General features: G+C 43.3%; 2 protein-coding genes across 7 annotated transcripts in view; both read left to right on the plus strand.

The window, feature by feature from the left end:
- Positions 1 to 3,599, plus strand: part of FAM228B (family with sequence similarity 228 member B) — a 29,846-nt gene extending 26,247 nt beyond the window's left edge. For all 6 annotated transcript variants that reach the window (XM_015588149.2, XM_006910275.3, XM_015588151.2 and 3 more), the window contains 2 exons: positions 653 to 796; positions 3,297 to 3,599. In XM_015588149.2, the coding sequence (XP_015443635.1) occupies positions 653 to 755 (103 nt within the window). In that variant the 3' untranslated portion in view covers positions 756 to 796; positions 3,297 to 3,599. The remainder of the gene's footprint in view (positions 1 to 652; positions 797 to 3,296) is intronic.
- Positions 3,600 to 3,718: 119 nt separating this feature from the next.
- FAM228A (family with sequence similarity 228 member A) lies at positions 3,719 to 12,409 on the plus strand. The gene is made up of 5 exons (XM_025045654.1): positions 3,719 to 3,917; positions 4,399 to 4,505; positions 6,501 to 6,569; positions 11,565 to 11,652; positions 11,777 to 12,409. Exons 2-5 carry the CDS (start codon positions 4,413 to 4,415, stop codon positions 11,935 to 11,937), a joined length of 411 nt encoding a protein of 136 aa, XP_024901422.1. The 5' UTR covers positions 3,719 to 3,917; positions 4,399 to 4,412; the 3' UTR covers positions 11,938 to 12,409.
- Positions 12,410 to 12,838: the final 429 nt, after the last annotated feature.

A 12,838-nucleotide genomic window follows, 5' to 3' on the forward strand; every position in this document is an offset into this window, starting at 1 on the left:
CAAGATGGAATAATTCAGATCATTCTTGTATACTTGTAGCTTCCAAAAGAGTAAGTTCTTCTACAATCCTTAACTGCTAAGGTCTCTTAAAGATCTGTTTGGATCAGGTTTTAGGATAACAAACATCTCAATCCTATTTAATTCCTATATATGGTATAAAATGAGGAGTTTTGTCCTCCAATACCTCTTCTAACAGGATGAGACCCAGACAGGAAGGAGAGAATATCACATTGTTGAAATAACTATGGCTTATATTTTAGACTCAAGTCTTAGTCTGTGAACTCCCCCTGGCAAGAGGAGGAGGAAGATTAGACGCTTCCATGAATGAGGGAAGCACCCCATATGGATCAGGGGTGGAGAGGGCACATTTGTCCTTGGGAGAATTAGACTTGCCCAGGGAAGGTACATGGACAACTCTGTGAGGGGTCATTTACTCTGCAGGACCCTCACTCAGCTGAGTAAGCAGCAAAGAGCTTTCAGATGAAAACATTACTGGGGCAAGGTCATGCTATTTATTTGAGTTTTTTTTTTTTTTCATAAAAACATGCAAGTTCATCTAGAATTCATCAACTTCAGATTTAAATAGAAAATTAAGTGCTACAATTGAGTTGATCGTTAAGAGAATTCTTTCCTTTCTGGTTCTTCCCTACAGAAACAGAAGGTCATGCTTTCTGGGAAAAGTACCTCTGTGTCATCAGGAGGGAAAGAATCCCAGTCCCAAGGAGGCCGACTCTGAAGGGCACCTCTTTTCTTGAACCTCGGCCGGGAGGAAGAAAGGGATGAGGACCAGGATGTGGTGAGAGCTGGGGGAGTCCCGTTTTGCAAGACATAAGGCAGCAATTGCCGGTAGCAAAATCTGAGCAGCTGGGAATGTCTCTGTATGGTAGGCTTCCAGGAAGAGAGGAGGCAGTGGGCCTGTCCCGACTCTGCCCCTCCCCAGATACCCGGCCCCGCCCCCCCACCCCAAAATAAATAAAAGAAAGAAAGAAGGGCCAGAGAGAGAGTAGGAGACTGGGGCAGGTTTCCTTTATTCAGAGGGAATGGAGAAAGTTGCCTCTGGGAGCTGCGCAGAGGAGGCGCCCTCTGGTGCGTGGGCTCCGGGATTTTCCTACCTCCCTCTCCTGAGTTTTAGCCCTTGTTCTCTCTCTCCACCGTCTCTACCACCTCTCTACCTTTTCTCACTCGTCACGTCCAAGCCAGGCCCAAACTTTTGTTCCCCTTAATTCAGCTGAGGCAGGTAGAAAAATTTCAAAAGGACTATATATTAAATTAAAGTAGTAAAATGTGAGAAATAAAGTAAAAACCCAAACAGTTAAAATGTAAAATGTATGGAAATATAAGTGTTCATAGAGCACAGATTTCTCATCCCAAGGTACCTAGTTAAACTTGGCACTTTGACTGGTCTAGCCGAGCCTACTCCCTCCAGGTCTAGGTGCCACTTCTCCCCATCAGTTCTCTTCTCCACACCCTGTGTCCTAAAGCTCTGGAGCGCAGACTCTTTAAGCAGTGGGTTTCGAGAAGTCACAGCCCACCCTCCCCAGCTCTCAGTCAGAAATCATACAGGGGTGGTCTGTTGGTCTGAGTATGTCAATATTTCCAATCTTTCTTTTTGTCTGACTGTCTCTCCATTTCCCTACTCCCGCCCTAAAGGGTAAGGGAGCTACTTTTTTTACTCACTCATAGGATATGTATTAAAACTATTTTGTGGTTTAACTCCTGTCACTCTCATATTTTAGTATCTTCCCACATGCTTGCTTGCTTCCTCAGAATTTTAACAAGTGCCTACTCTGAGCCCAGGCAGTGTTTGAGGGGCTTGGAGACATAGCGGTAAACAAAATTAGATAAATCTCTCATCTCAAGCAGCTTTCATTCTGATGGGGGAGACAGACAAAAAACAAATGAATAAGTAGACAGTATCCCAACAGAACAAGTTTCAATGGACAGTGAGGAAAAAAAATTACATTGCTTTATCATCATGCCCTACAAACCCTCCTATGTAGTATAATGATTATGTGTATCTCAAATTTAACCAGCCCCAACCAGGATCATTTTTTATTTTTACACTTCCAACCCTTTTCCTGCCAAATGTGCTTTCCCCCCAAATCCCCCCTAGTTCTGTGAATAGGACCATAACCTAACCAGGACTCCTCAGGACAAAAGTCTAGGGGTCTTTTTGATGCTTGGCTTTCGCTCGCTCGCCATGTCTAATAGGCGACGAGCTCCGTCTACTTGTTCATTCTAGGTCCTCACTACTACCACCAGCTCAGGCCACTGCCATCTTACCTGGCCCAGCGCACTGGCCCCCTCACTGGTCTTCTCGCCTCTGCTCTCGCCCCTGAATGATCAATTCTGCATGTAGCAGCTGCATTCTTTAAAAAAGTTCATTAGACAAGATTTCTCCCCTACTCCAAACCTTCGAACGCCTTCCCCTCACAGTTTGGATTTTATTCTCCTCATCATGCCTCTAACCCCCTGCGATTAGGCACCTGTCTCTTCTCCAGCCGCATCTCCTGCCTTTCTCTCCTCATTCACTACGCTCCGGCCTCACTGGCTTTTTCTCGTTTTTGGAACATGCAAACCTCACTCCCATTTCAGGCTTTTGCCTCTGCCAGACCATCTGCCGGAACACTCTTAACCATGTGTCACTCCCTCAGTTCACTCAGATCTCTGCACAAATGTCATCTCTTCAGAGAATCCTTCTCTGACTTCTCTACTTAAAACTGTCCCTCTCATCCTACCCCTTTTACCTGTGAAGAGGGGATGCACTTCTTAAATGGAAGGCAAGACCGTCCATCCCTCGTAAGAGGAAGGCAGGCACAATACATGGATACAGATGAAGCTAGCTTGAAGACTTTTGTGTAGGAAGATTGTTTACTTCTGTTTACTTCATTTTCTCAATCAAGCGAGCTGGTCCATCAGCTATAGTGAAGGTGGAGGATAGAGATTCAGAGTTTTGAAAAGAAGGGAAGAAAGGAACCTAGTATTTTCTAAATCGCAACAATCCTAGTGTAAAGTAGCACTGCAGACACTGACATCTGCAAGCAGGACTATAGGGGGTCCCTCACATATAATAGGGTTGGCCGTGTCCCTGAATCTTCGCACATTTCTGAATCCAGACAGAGTGAGGAGAGGCTGAGGCAGGTTTAGGTGAGGGCCCTGCTTTCCAGAGGAGTCACTCAGCTCTGTCAGGAGGACGAGGCCTCAGAGGGATCAGCTCAGCTTAGCCCAGGATCTCTTTCTGTGTTATAAGCCCCTTATCCCCGTATCACATTTAACTCTTCTGTCACCTTCAAAAGGTTTTAGCAACTGAAGGGCACACACCCTGATCCTTGGCTGCTAAAAGAGGACAATAAAGAAGGCTGCTTCAAAGGAAGCCATCTGTCAGCAGGAGTCACTCAGGGTGGGGACCAAGGAAGGCGTTCAAGAATTGTTCTGTGTCTAAGAAAAGCATCTGCAATAAACTTCAACTAATTTTTGAGTTCAGTGTCTGTATGATAATTAAGAAACCACAACACCATGTATTGACAGTTACTGCAAATGTATTTTCCCCAGAAGTTAAAAAATACTTCCCGAAAGAGACAATAAAAATAGGAAAGCTACCTTACTGAGAGTCTGTGTCGATTAAAGGCGTTTCCCTAGTTTAATGAGTGCTCCCTTTGCTCGGTCACCCTTAAAATCCACACCCACATATTCTCCCCAGGTTTTCCCAACAGTCTGCATTCAATTTAAAAATTCATTTCGAGTATGATCACCCAGCTGCCGATTCTGATTCTGCAAATCCCCCTCGGACTCAGCTGGGTTTGACTCAGTCCCAGGAAGACATCGCAGGACCCAGAGCATAAGAAGCAGAATTTTGAATTCCTTAGGCAAAGGGACACGAAAAGCCATTCTTCAAGTTGTAGACTTAGTTCATACAGGTAAATGATAAATTCTCTTTAGAATTAATTTACATGACCTCAAAATTTTTTTTTTTTTTTTTTTTTAAATCAAAACCTGGGTTGGTGCCGGATCGGACAGTTGAAGGCCCCACGCGCAGGTCGGAGCGCGCGCGGAGCCCCGGCTCTTGCTGCCCCACCTCCCCGCGTCGCGAGCGGAGGAGGAAAGCGGGTGCACCGCAGAGGGGCTCGAGTTTGCACAGCGCTTTGATTGGCTTTTAAAAGCACGCTCCCCTCGCGCTCTCGGAGTTCCCGAGGCGCCGTCCCACCCGCCTGCACCCCGGCCGTCGGCGCTGCCCGGGGGTGGGGGGCCCCTCGGGGAGGCGGGGCGCGCGGAGCCGGCTCTGCAGCCCTGAGCCGGGTGGGTGCCCGGTCCCCGCCGCCGCCACTTCCCGAGCCCCAAGGCCGTGCTTTTCGGCTGTCACCCACTCACTGCGTCTCCTGGATTCACTGTCCCCCTCAGGGATCCTGTTACCTATGGCGGCCACGAAAACGTCCACCTACGACGAACATTTCAGGCCGGAAAAATTAAAAGAATGGCCACAGCCAGAGTCAGTCGCTTTAATGGAGGTAAAATAACACAGCCTTTTGGGGCGGTGGGACAGAAATCTCTTGCGATTGAGAGTTACTTTGCGTTAATAACGGTTGTGTTCCCCAGAACGAGAACAGCGCCTGGCGTACACCGGGCGCTCAAAGGCATTCGTCGAACCCGAGTGGCCCGGGTCGAATTCGGCCGCGTGCGGGTCCAGTGTTCCCCGTGGCCGGCACGAGGGGCAGGGCCGCCACAGGCCGCAGGCCTGCGTGTGGGTAAACGCAGCAGTCCCTGAGCTCGCCTGCGGGACGAGCTAGGTCTGGGCTCACCAGTTAAGTCTTGATCCTTCAGGGTCTGGTAAAGCGCTGATTTCCTCTTAAAGAGCCTTTCATTATTTTATACGATCCTGTAATTTGCTTCGCTGTAAGAAAAACTCTTGGATATTTCCTTTAGTTTTGCTCTCTTTTGCCGTGGTGGCAATGAAGAGTAGTGAGACAGTGTGTGTGTGTGTGTTGCACGGAAAACTGTGGATTTCAAAAGTGCTGCTAGACATCATTAACATCTTCCTTATATTTGCTGGCAAAATCATGAAGAAGGAGCCGTCAAAGGCAAGAACTATGTCCTGAAGCAACAACAAAAAGTGGTTTCACAATCCGAGACACGACCAATAGCATATATAACATTTGCTAATAATGTTAATAGATTGGCTAAAAAACTGTGATTTCCCAAAATGCTTGTCAAAGTGTATGTTTTTACTTCTCCAAATAAATGGTTTGGTTTCTTCTAAATTTTGTATTGTAGTATCAGGGGAAAATGTTTGTTTCACATGATTTCCCAATTGCCATTTAAAAATAAGTGTAAGAATGCTTTAAAACAAGATTCTGCTTATATTATCAAGGGAGTTTTATTTTGGAACAGACCCGAATAGGTGTCTGAATATCATTTTAGGTTTCATGTGAAGCTGTTAGTGTATGGGTAAAACTCTCCTTTTTGAGATGTCTCGGATCCACAGAGTTGTTATTTGAGTTTGGGATTCGGTTCGTTTTGAGGCACTCACTGCGGCAGAACTGCAAGAAGAGCCAGAGATGGAATAATATAGTTGTAAGAACCTCTGTCATTTTACACTAGATAATTCTTGTAGGTAATAGCATTTCTCCTTCTAATGCTAGAGTCTTTATATTTGTTACTACTGAGTCTTGTAAGACTAAAAGCTGGACTACCAGTTCACAGTGAGGATTTCAGTGTATCAGCTTTACCCAGACTCACAGGGAAACAATAAGTCCCTAGATAGAAGACAATCTTGGTCCTTGGCCAGGAGCCGCCACTAACTGGCTCTGTGACTCTGGACCAGTATAACTAAATCTAATTTTCTGTAGTTTTGAATTATAATAAAAAGACCTAGCAGAAGTCAGGAAATCTACTGAATTCCTTAAAAGAAGATTCATTTTATAGAGGATCTCTTTAATTAGTAAGCTTTCTTGGTACTTGAAAATATGATTTTTGGATGTGGTTCCATAGTGTAGCGGTTAGCACGTCTGCTTTACACACAGAAGGCCCTGGGATCACACCCCAGTGGAGCCACGGTCCATGGTCTATGGCCGTGCCACCCCGAACCAGCCCAATCCCATCTGATCTCAGAAGCTAAGCAGGGTCGGGCCTAGTTAGTACATGGATGGGAGACCACCGAGGAAGACCAGGTACTGAAGGCATAAATAATAATAAATAATAAAATAAAATAAAATATTTAATGGTATGATGTAAAGGATTTGTTTCAAAATAATCTGGGTGGGGGCAGGGGAGTGAGTAGGGATTTAGATGAAATAAGACTGACTTTGAGTTCATAATTGTTGAACCTGAGTGATGGGTTCATGGAGAATCATGCTCGAAAATTTCCATAATAAAAATTTACGAAATATGCTTCGAGGTGCAGACATTAGATTTACACTAAAACTATTGGTAAAATACACTGAGTTTTGTCATAATGGTTTGTTTCTTCAGGATTTACATCCTAATATTCAATTCTCTTGTTTTAGGCATTAGCTAGAGAAGACATTGATGAAGCTGTACACACAATATTATTTAGAGAAAATAATGTCGTGAAGGTAAGAGTGAGCTACAGATTGTTGATTCTAAGTGTGTTCTAGGCAAGCGAGAGTGATGCAGAGCAGCATGGCCCAGTGGATGTTACCATATCAAAGAGGTTTATTTTGCTGGGAAAATGAGCCTCTTTGAGTCACTTCTTTTTATTCCATAGATCTGAGATTGTGCCACCTCCCTGCCAGGGTCACTAAGAGATCTGGATTCCCGGATCTGAGAGACTGCTCTGACTGCTCCCCATTTTTGTCCTGGTGCTGAATAGAAATTCTGACTAAACTTACCTCCTTCTCATATGTTCCCACATTACAGTGGGGATATATAAAGCCGCCAGAAATGAATTAGTATTGAAGGGTAATGACCAGTCACTTTTGATAGTCACTATGGAATTAATAAACTTAAGGGGGTTTTAATTTCAATAAGAGGGATTAAAATTCAGTGTTATAATAATATTTTAACATTTGTATTGTGATTTATATAAATTCACATACATTTGCATTTGAGATGGGTGGGATTACTCTCTTTTTTATAGATTGAGAGAGAGAGGTATGGAAGCAAGCCTAGTGCTCTTTCCACTCTACCTATTTTGTCATAGCCTTCACTGATGATGAAGGCTAGGGACACGGAATGGGTGACAAAGGAACACTATGAAATCCTTAAAAAGAAGCAGGAATTTCATGCGTTAGCAATGGATTAGATGGGTTTTAATCTGAAGGCACAGATGTGGTTTAGAACTTTTCATGGGTCCTTCCTGCTCTGTGCTCTCTGGTTCTCTTTCTGTTCTTTGATTATCTCATGCTTTATTCTATTCTTCAGTTATCTTATGCTAGGACTTTGCAACCTGAGTATGATAAGAGTTTAGGAGTGGGAACAAGTCATCCCCCCCTTATTCAAATGACAGTAAGTGGAAAACTTCTTAATAATTCGTTTTCCTTGTTTGTATCACTTCATTAGAAACTGGATACGTATTTTCAGCATCTGGATATTTTTAAGGAAAGAAGAAAAGAGATGGTACATAAAAAATGGATTGAAAATGTTGCAGAGCCTCTTCAGCAGAGAATTATTAAAAAAGTAATTTCATATAGAGGGTTTGAACAAACAAAACAGGAGAATTTTGAATATTTTTTTAAAGCACACAGATAAAACGGTATTGTTATTTTTTTTTTAAATAAAGTATAATTTGAAGAGTTGGGTGAACATTTTCACAGACCATACAAATAGTTCCAAATTTATTTTTGTACTTAAGTTTAATCCATAGAATTATATGTAATACAGCCTACTGCATTTTTAAACCTAGAGTTTCAGGTAGAGGGAATAGATTCGAAACTAGATTTATCAGGAATGCTTTTAGGCAAATATTAATAGAATAACAGTGACTTAAAATTGTTAAGGAGTTTATTTTTACTGAGCAATAAATTGAGGGGTAGGTGGTCTCGTGGTGAGTTCTGGCAGCATAACAATGTCATTAATCACCCAGGTTTTTTCCTGTCGTTCTATTCTGCTAGCCTTAATATTTTCGGTTTCCCCATCCCCTTCCCATCTGTAAGCTCATTTGGTTGCTTACAGCCCCTGTGTTAGGTCTCCGTTCAAGGCAGGAAGATAGGGGTAAGGAATGGTACTGGGGGACCCTTTTCTTACACCTCATTCTTTGATCAGGAAGCAAAAAGAGTCCCCAGAAGCTCCACGCAGATTTCCTCTGAGGTCTCATGGCTGTAAGTGGGTCACATCGCAAGTCCTAGCTAGAAGCAGGGCCAGGAAAGAAGTGTGTGGCTTTCCAGTCTCCATAGCAGGCAGTGGGCAAGGGAGACAGGACTTCATGGCTGTTGAGTTAGCTCTTAGGTGGAGGGACCACCGGTGTCTATACTCTGTTCTTTAGTTTGGCTTATGAAACAACATCAAAATGTTGGCTTCTTCTTTTGAAGATTTTTCTGTTTTAACTTTGAGGTCAGGACCCTCTTTTTTTTTTTTTTTTTAATAAGTTTATTGAGGTAACATTGGTTAATACAATTATATAATTTTCAGGTGTACATTATAATGTAACATCTGTATATTCTGTTGTGTGTTTACCACCCAAAGTCCAGTTTCCTTCAGCTACCATATATTTGATCCCCTTTACCCATTTCACCTTGCCCCACCCCCCTATATTTGACCCCCTTTACTCCATCTACCTCCCTACTCCTCCCCCACCCCCTACCCACTAGTCTATAGTCCACATCCATGAGTCTCTGTTTGTTTGTCCTGTTCATTTGATGCTTTTAGGTTTATATCCCATATATAAGTGATATATGATTTTCAACTTTTTCTGTCTGGCTTATTTCGCTTAGCATGATTATCTCGAGTTCCATTCATATTGTACCAAATGGCTATCTTTATCCAATCATCTATCGTAGGACACTTCAGTTGCCTCCATGTCCTGGTCACCATGACTAATGCTGCTATGAACAAGGATGTGCAAATATCTTTTCGGATATGATTTTTTAAGTCTTTGGGGTAAATACCCAGTAGAGGGATTGCTGGATCATATGGTAGATCAATTCTTAGTTTTCTGAGGAACCTCCATACTGTTTTCTACAGCGGCTGTACCAATTTGCAGTCCCGCCAGCAGTGTATGAGGGTTCCTTTTTCTCTGCATTCTCTCTAGCATTTGTTATTACTTAGGACCCTCTTTTGAAATTTAGACTCACCTAAATTTCCAGGTATTTACTAGAGACCTAGAGTAGTTTCGCTGGAATGTTAGAGCGTTTAAATATATTTACGGGCAGAATTTCTGGATGTGTTCTTTAAATACTTCCAAATACCCAAGAGGAAGAGCTCAAGCATCCAGGTCTCTTTGAAGTGCCCAGAAATGCGATCGCACAATCACAGGACTGGGAAGGCATGTGTTTCCTTAGAAAAGCCGTGTGTTGAAGCCTGAGTGATTTTAAATGACTCTAATTCAGTGTGGGTCAACCATGTGAACTGGCTTCCAAGAAAGCATGCGAGCTCTTAGGCTCTACTGAGAGGCTCTACTGAGAGTGGAAGGCACCAGAGTCTCCCCTGCCCACGCTGTTGTGATCTCGTCACTCCTGATTCACACTCTAGAAGGGACATTCACCAGCTGTGGAAACTTTAGTGGGGTGGGGTGGGAGCTTGACAACACTTCCTGGGAGAAAAAGTAGAAAGAAGTTTGGGGTATTTAGCCCAAGAAAGAGATGACATAGGGGGAATGAAACCTTTAAATATTTAAGAGATTGGCATGTGGATGATAGAGGGATTTTGTGCTGCTTCAGGGGCAAGAACTAGTATCTGTACCTGGCAGTGACAAGACAGATTTCAATTCATCTCTGTCTAAGGACAAATTTCCCAGCAGTTAGAATGATCAAGAGAGTACCTGCCTAATGGAACAGAAGTTCTCAGACTAAGGCTAATCAATGAGTTCAGACTGAAGTTGGATGCTCACTTCACCTGGAAGGTGGTGGACTCTCACCTCAGCCTAATATGCTTCTGAGGTTTCTCTGAGCCCTTTGAATCTCTGATTTTTATATAAAAATGGAATAAAATACTCAGCTTTCTTGAATCTTGCAAAACACATTTGTATGTAGTGATTCGCTCTTAGGCATACTTCCCCCTCGCCCCCCCCAAAGGCAATTGTATTTGGAGACCTTTATGATCCTGAAGTATATAATCCTTTTAATATGATGAAAAAAGACCCAAATTATGGAAAGGTAAAAGTAAGTTTCTTACTTTTATTTATTTATTCTTAGAAGCTCTGAGGTTGCAGAAAACCTAGTCATTTTAGAAGAGTTGTAGTTACTCTGTATTCATTTTTAAAAAAAGCCACAAAAGCATTTTCCCTGAGTTTTAGAATGGGAATCCAAAGTAATTTCAATTACTGGAGAATTTACATTGTGAGCAAGGCATGTCCATTCATTCGTTCATTCATTCATCCCCCGCATCCAGCAAACTGGAAGCCCAGAAGGGAGAGGAAGACAGTGAGTGCAGTGGGGTGTGACAAGTGTGTCACAGAAGCCACGCAGGGAGCAATGGCTCAGGAGGAAGAGCTTTCTCGTGGAGGTGGAAGGAGGGATGGCGGAAAGGCAGGCAGGCAGTGGTTGAATTTGTAATGAATCTTCACCTTTTAAACTGCCGACATATGAGCTAAAGTTTTCCGTGTTTTACTCCTGTGTAGCAGAAGTAGCTGCCTGATATTACTGTTCATTTAAAAAAAAAAAAATGTGTGTGGCTCTGAAGAGAGAAGTGGTTTATTTTGCTTCGCCCCAAAAACCAACACAGATCATTGTTACGAAGGCAAGAAGGTTCATTTGGCTGTGGGAGACTTGCTAAGTAGGGTGTTGGGCAGTCACTGTGCAGCCTCACTTATTCAGTAATTGTTTACCTTGAAAGAAGCATTGGGTCAAGGTGAAGTGTGTGGGGGAGTAAAGAAGGTGGAAACGGTCCCTCCGTCTAAAGCCGATAATCAGAAGGGGAGAGAGAACACCACCTTTGTCCACGACCTCTATACCCTGGCTCCTGACACCCACGGCACCGAGGTCCCCACCTGCCCTCCCGTTATCATGAGCCCCTAAATGGGCTGTCAGCCCTCCCAGGAGGCGCTGTCCCTCCCAGGCCACTTCGGAGTGCTGCCTGGTGCTCCTAAAGCACCCTGAGCTGCTGCCTCTCATGACCAGACTGTCATTGTGCATGACCTGTCTGTGGAGATCCTTGAGGACAGCGCCTCGTTGGGATGTGGCACGCAGTGGCATCAGCAAATGCTTATTGACCGACGCAGTGGTTCAGAGGAACTCTGGGCAGAAGCGTGTCTCTGCTCTCGGGGCAGTCCTCCCTCCATTCAGCCACTGAAGCCTCAGTGGGATTTCCCAATGTGAGCAAGTGACATTCATTCTTCCCTTCCTCTGTGGGTTCCTATTCAAGGTGTACAGTCGGGCCACACCTGAGTGCTTCAGACTGGGTAAAAAGCGTAATACAAATTGCACTCGGGTCCTTAGAGAGACTTTTTCTTGTAGGTTGCAGTCCCACCATTTCACGATCCTCTGCCTAGAAGACAGAAAGAGACGGATGAAGAGAGGAGAGCCGTTCTGCAATACGAGACGGGTACTCTGTGATCGCCGGGCTTTATTTTTAGACTTCCAATTGTTAAACAACTTCCTACCCCAAGAGCAACCGGACTTGACTTTAAGAGTGATTTAAACTTTTTTTTTTTTTAATCTTCCTGTAGGAAAACAATATACCTTAAAAGAATTGAAAGAAATAGAGAAGGCCGGGGTGTATGCCAAGTTGCCCCAGTTCACGTTCAGTAGACACAGGGCGGTTCCAAAGGAGCGGCATAAAGCCTCTGCGACACCTGTGAGACACAAGCCTCGCAGTAAATGCAGGTAAAGATGAACTGACTGCCTGACTGATCTTTCTACTGTCTCCATAGTTGTGCCCTTCACAGAATGTCACATAGTTGGAATCGCACAGTATGTAGCCTTTCCCAGATCTGACTTTAACTCCTGAGGGATGTTTTCAGGGGATGAAGAATGCTAGGCTGACAGTTACTTCCTTTCAACGCGTAGCCCACTGTTGTTTACGCTTTCCTTTGAGAAGTCAGCTGCAGTCTTACTGTTGTTCCTTTGAAGATAACTGTCTTTTTCTCTAGATGCTTTTAAAGTTTTCTAATTGTCTTTGATTTTCTGCGGCTTTAACATGTTTTTAGATGTGGATTTCTTTTGATTTGGTCTACTTGGAATTCATGGGTCTTCTTGTATCTGTAAAGTGACGTTTTCGTCAGTTCTGGGCAAATACTTAATAAAACAGGTATAGAAGGAAAGTACTTCAACATAATAAAGACACAATAAGGACAAACCCCCAGCTAACATCATACTTACTTACATACTTACTGGTGAAAAACTATAAACCTTCCCACTAAGATCAGGAACAAGACAAGGCTGTCCACTGTCACCACTATTATTCAGTATAATATTGGAAGTCCTAGCTAGAGCAGTCAGGCAAGAGAAAGAAATACAAGGCATCCGAATAGGGAATGAAGAAATCAAACTGTCACTATTTGCAGATGACATGATCCTCTGTATAGAAAATCCTAAAGACTCCACTAAAAAACTATTAGAAATAAAAAACAAATACGGCAAAGTTTCAGGGTATAAAATCAGTGTTCAACAATACATAGTATTCCTACTCTAACAATGAATTTTCAGAAAAAGAAAAAAAAATCCCTTTTGCAATTGGAAAACAAAGAATAAAGTACCTAGGAATAAACCTAATGAAACATGTGAAGGAC

The sequence above is a fragment of the Pteropus alecto genome, unplaced genomic scaffold, assembly GCF_000325575.1.
Source record: "Pteropus alecto unplaced genomic scaffold, ASM32557v1 scaffold61, whole genome shotgun sequence".
Taxonomy (NCBI): domain Eukaryota; kingdom Metazoa; phylum Chordata; class Mammalia; order Chiroptera; family Pteropodidae; genus Pteropus; species Pteropus alecto.

Coding starts and splice junctions, on each gene's coding strand:
- FAM228A (XM_025045654.1), top strand. CDS start 4,413: ATGGCGGCCACGAAAACGTCCACCTACGACGAACATTTCAGGCCGGAA. Junction 4,506..6,500: donor AGTCAGTCGCTTTAATGGAG/GTAAAATAACAC, acceptor CTCTTGTTTTAG/GCATTAGCTAGAGAAGACAT. Junction 6,570..11,564: donor GAGAAAATAATGTCGTGAAG/GTAAGAGTGAGC, acceptor TTTTTCTTGTAG/GTTGCAGTCCCACCATTTCA.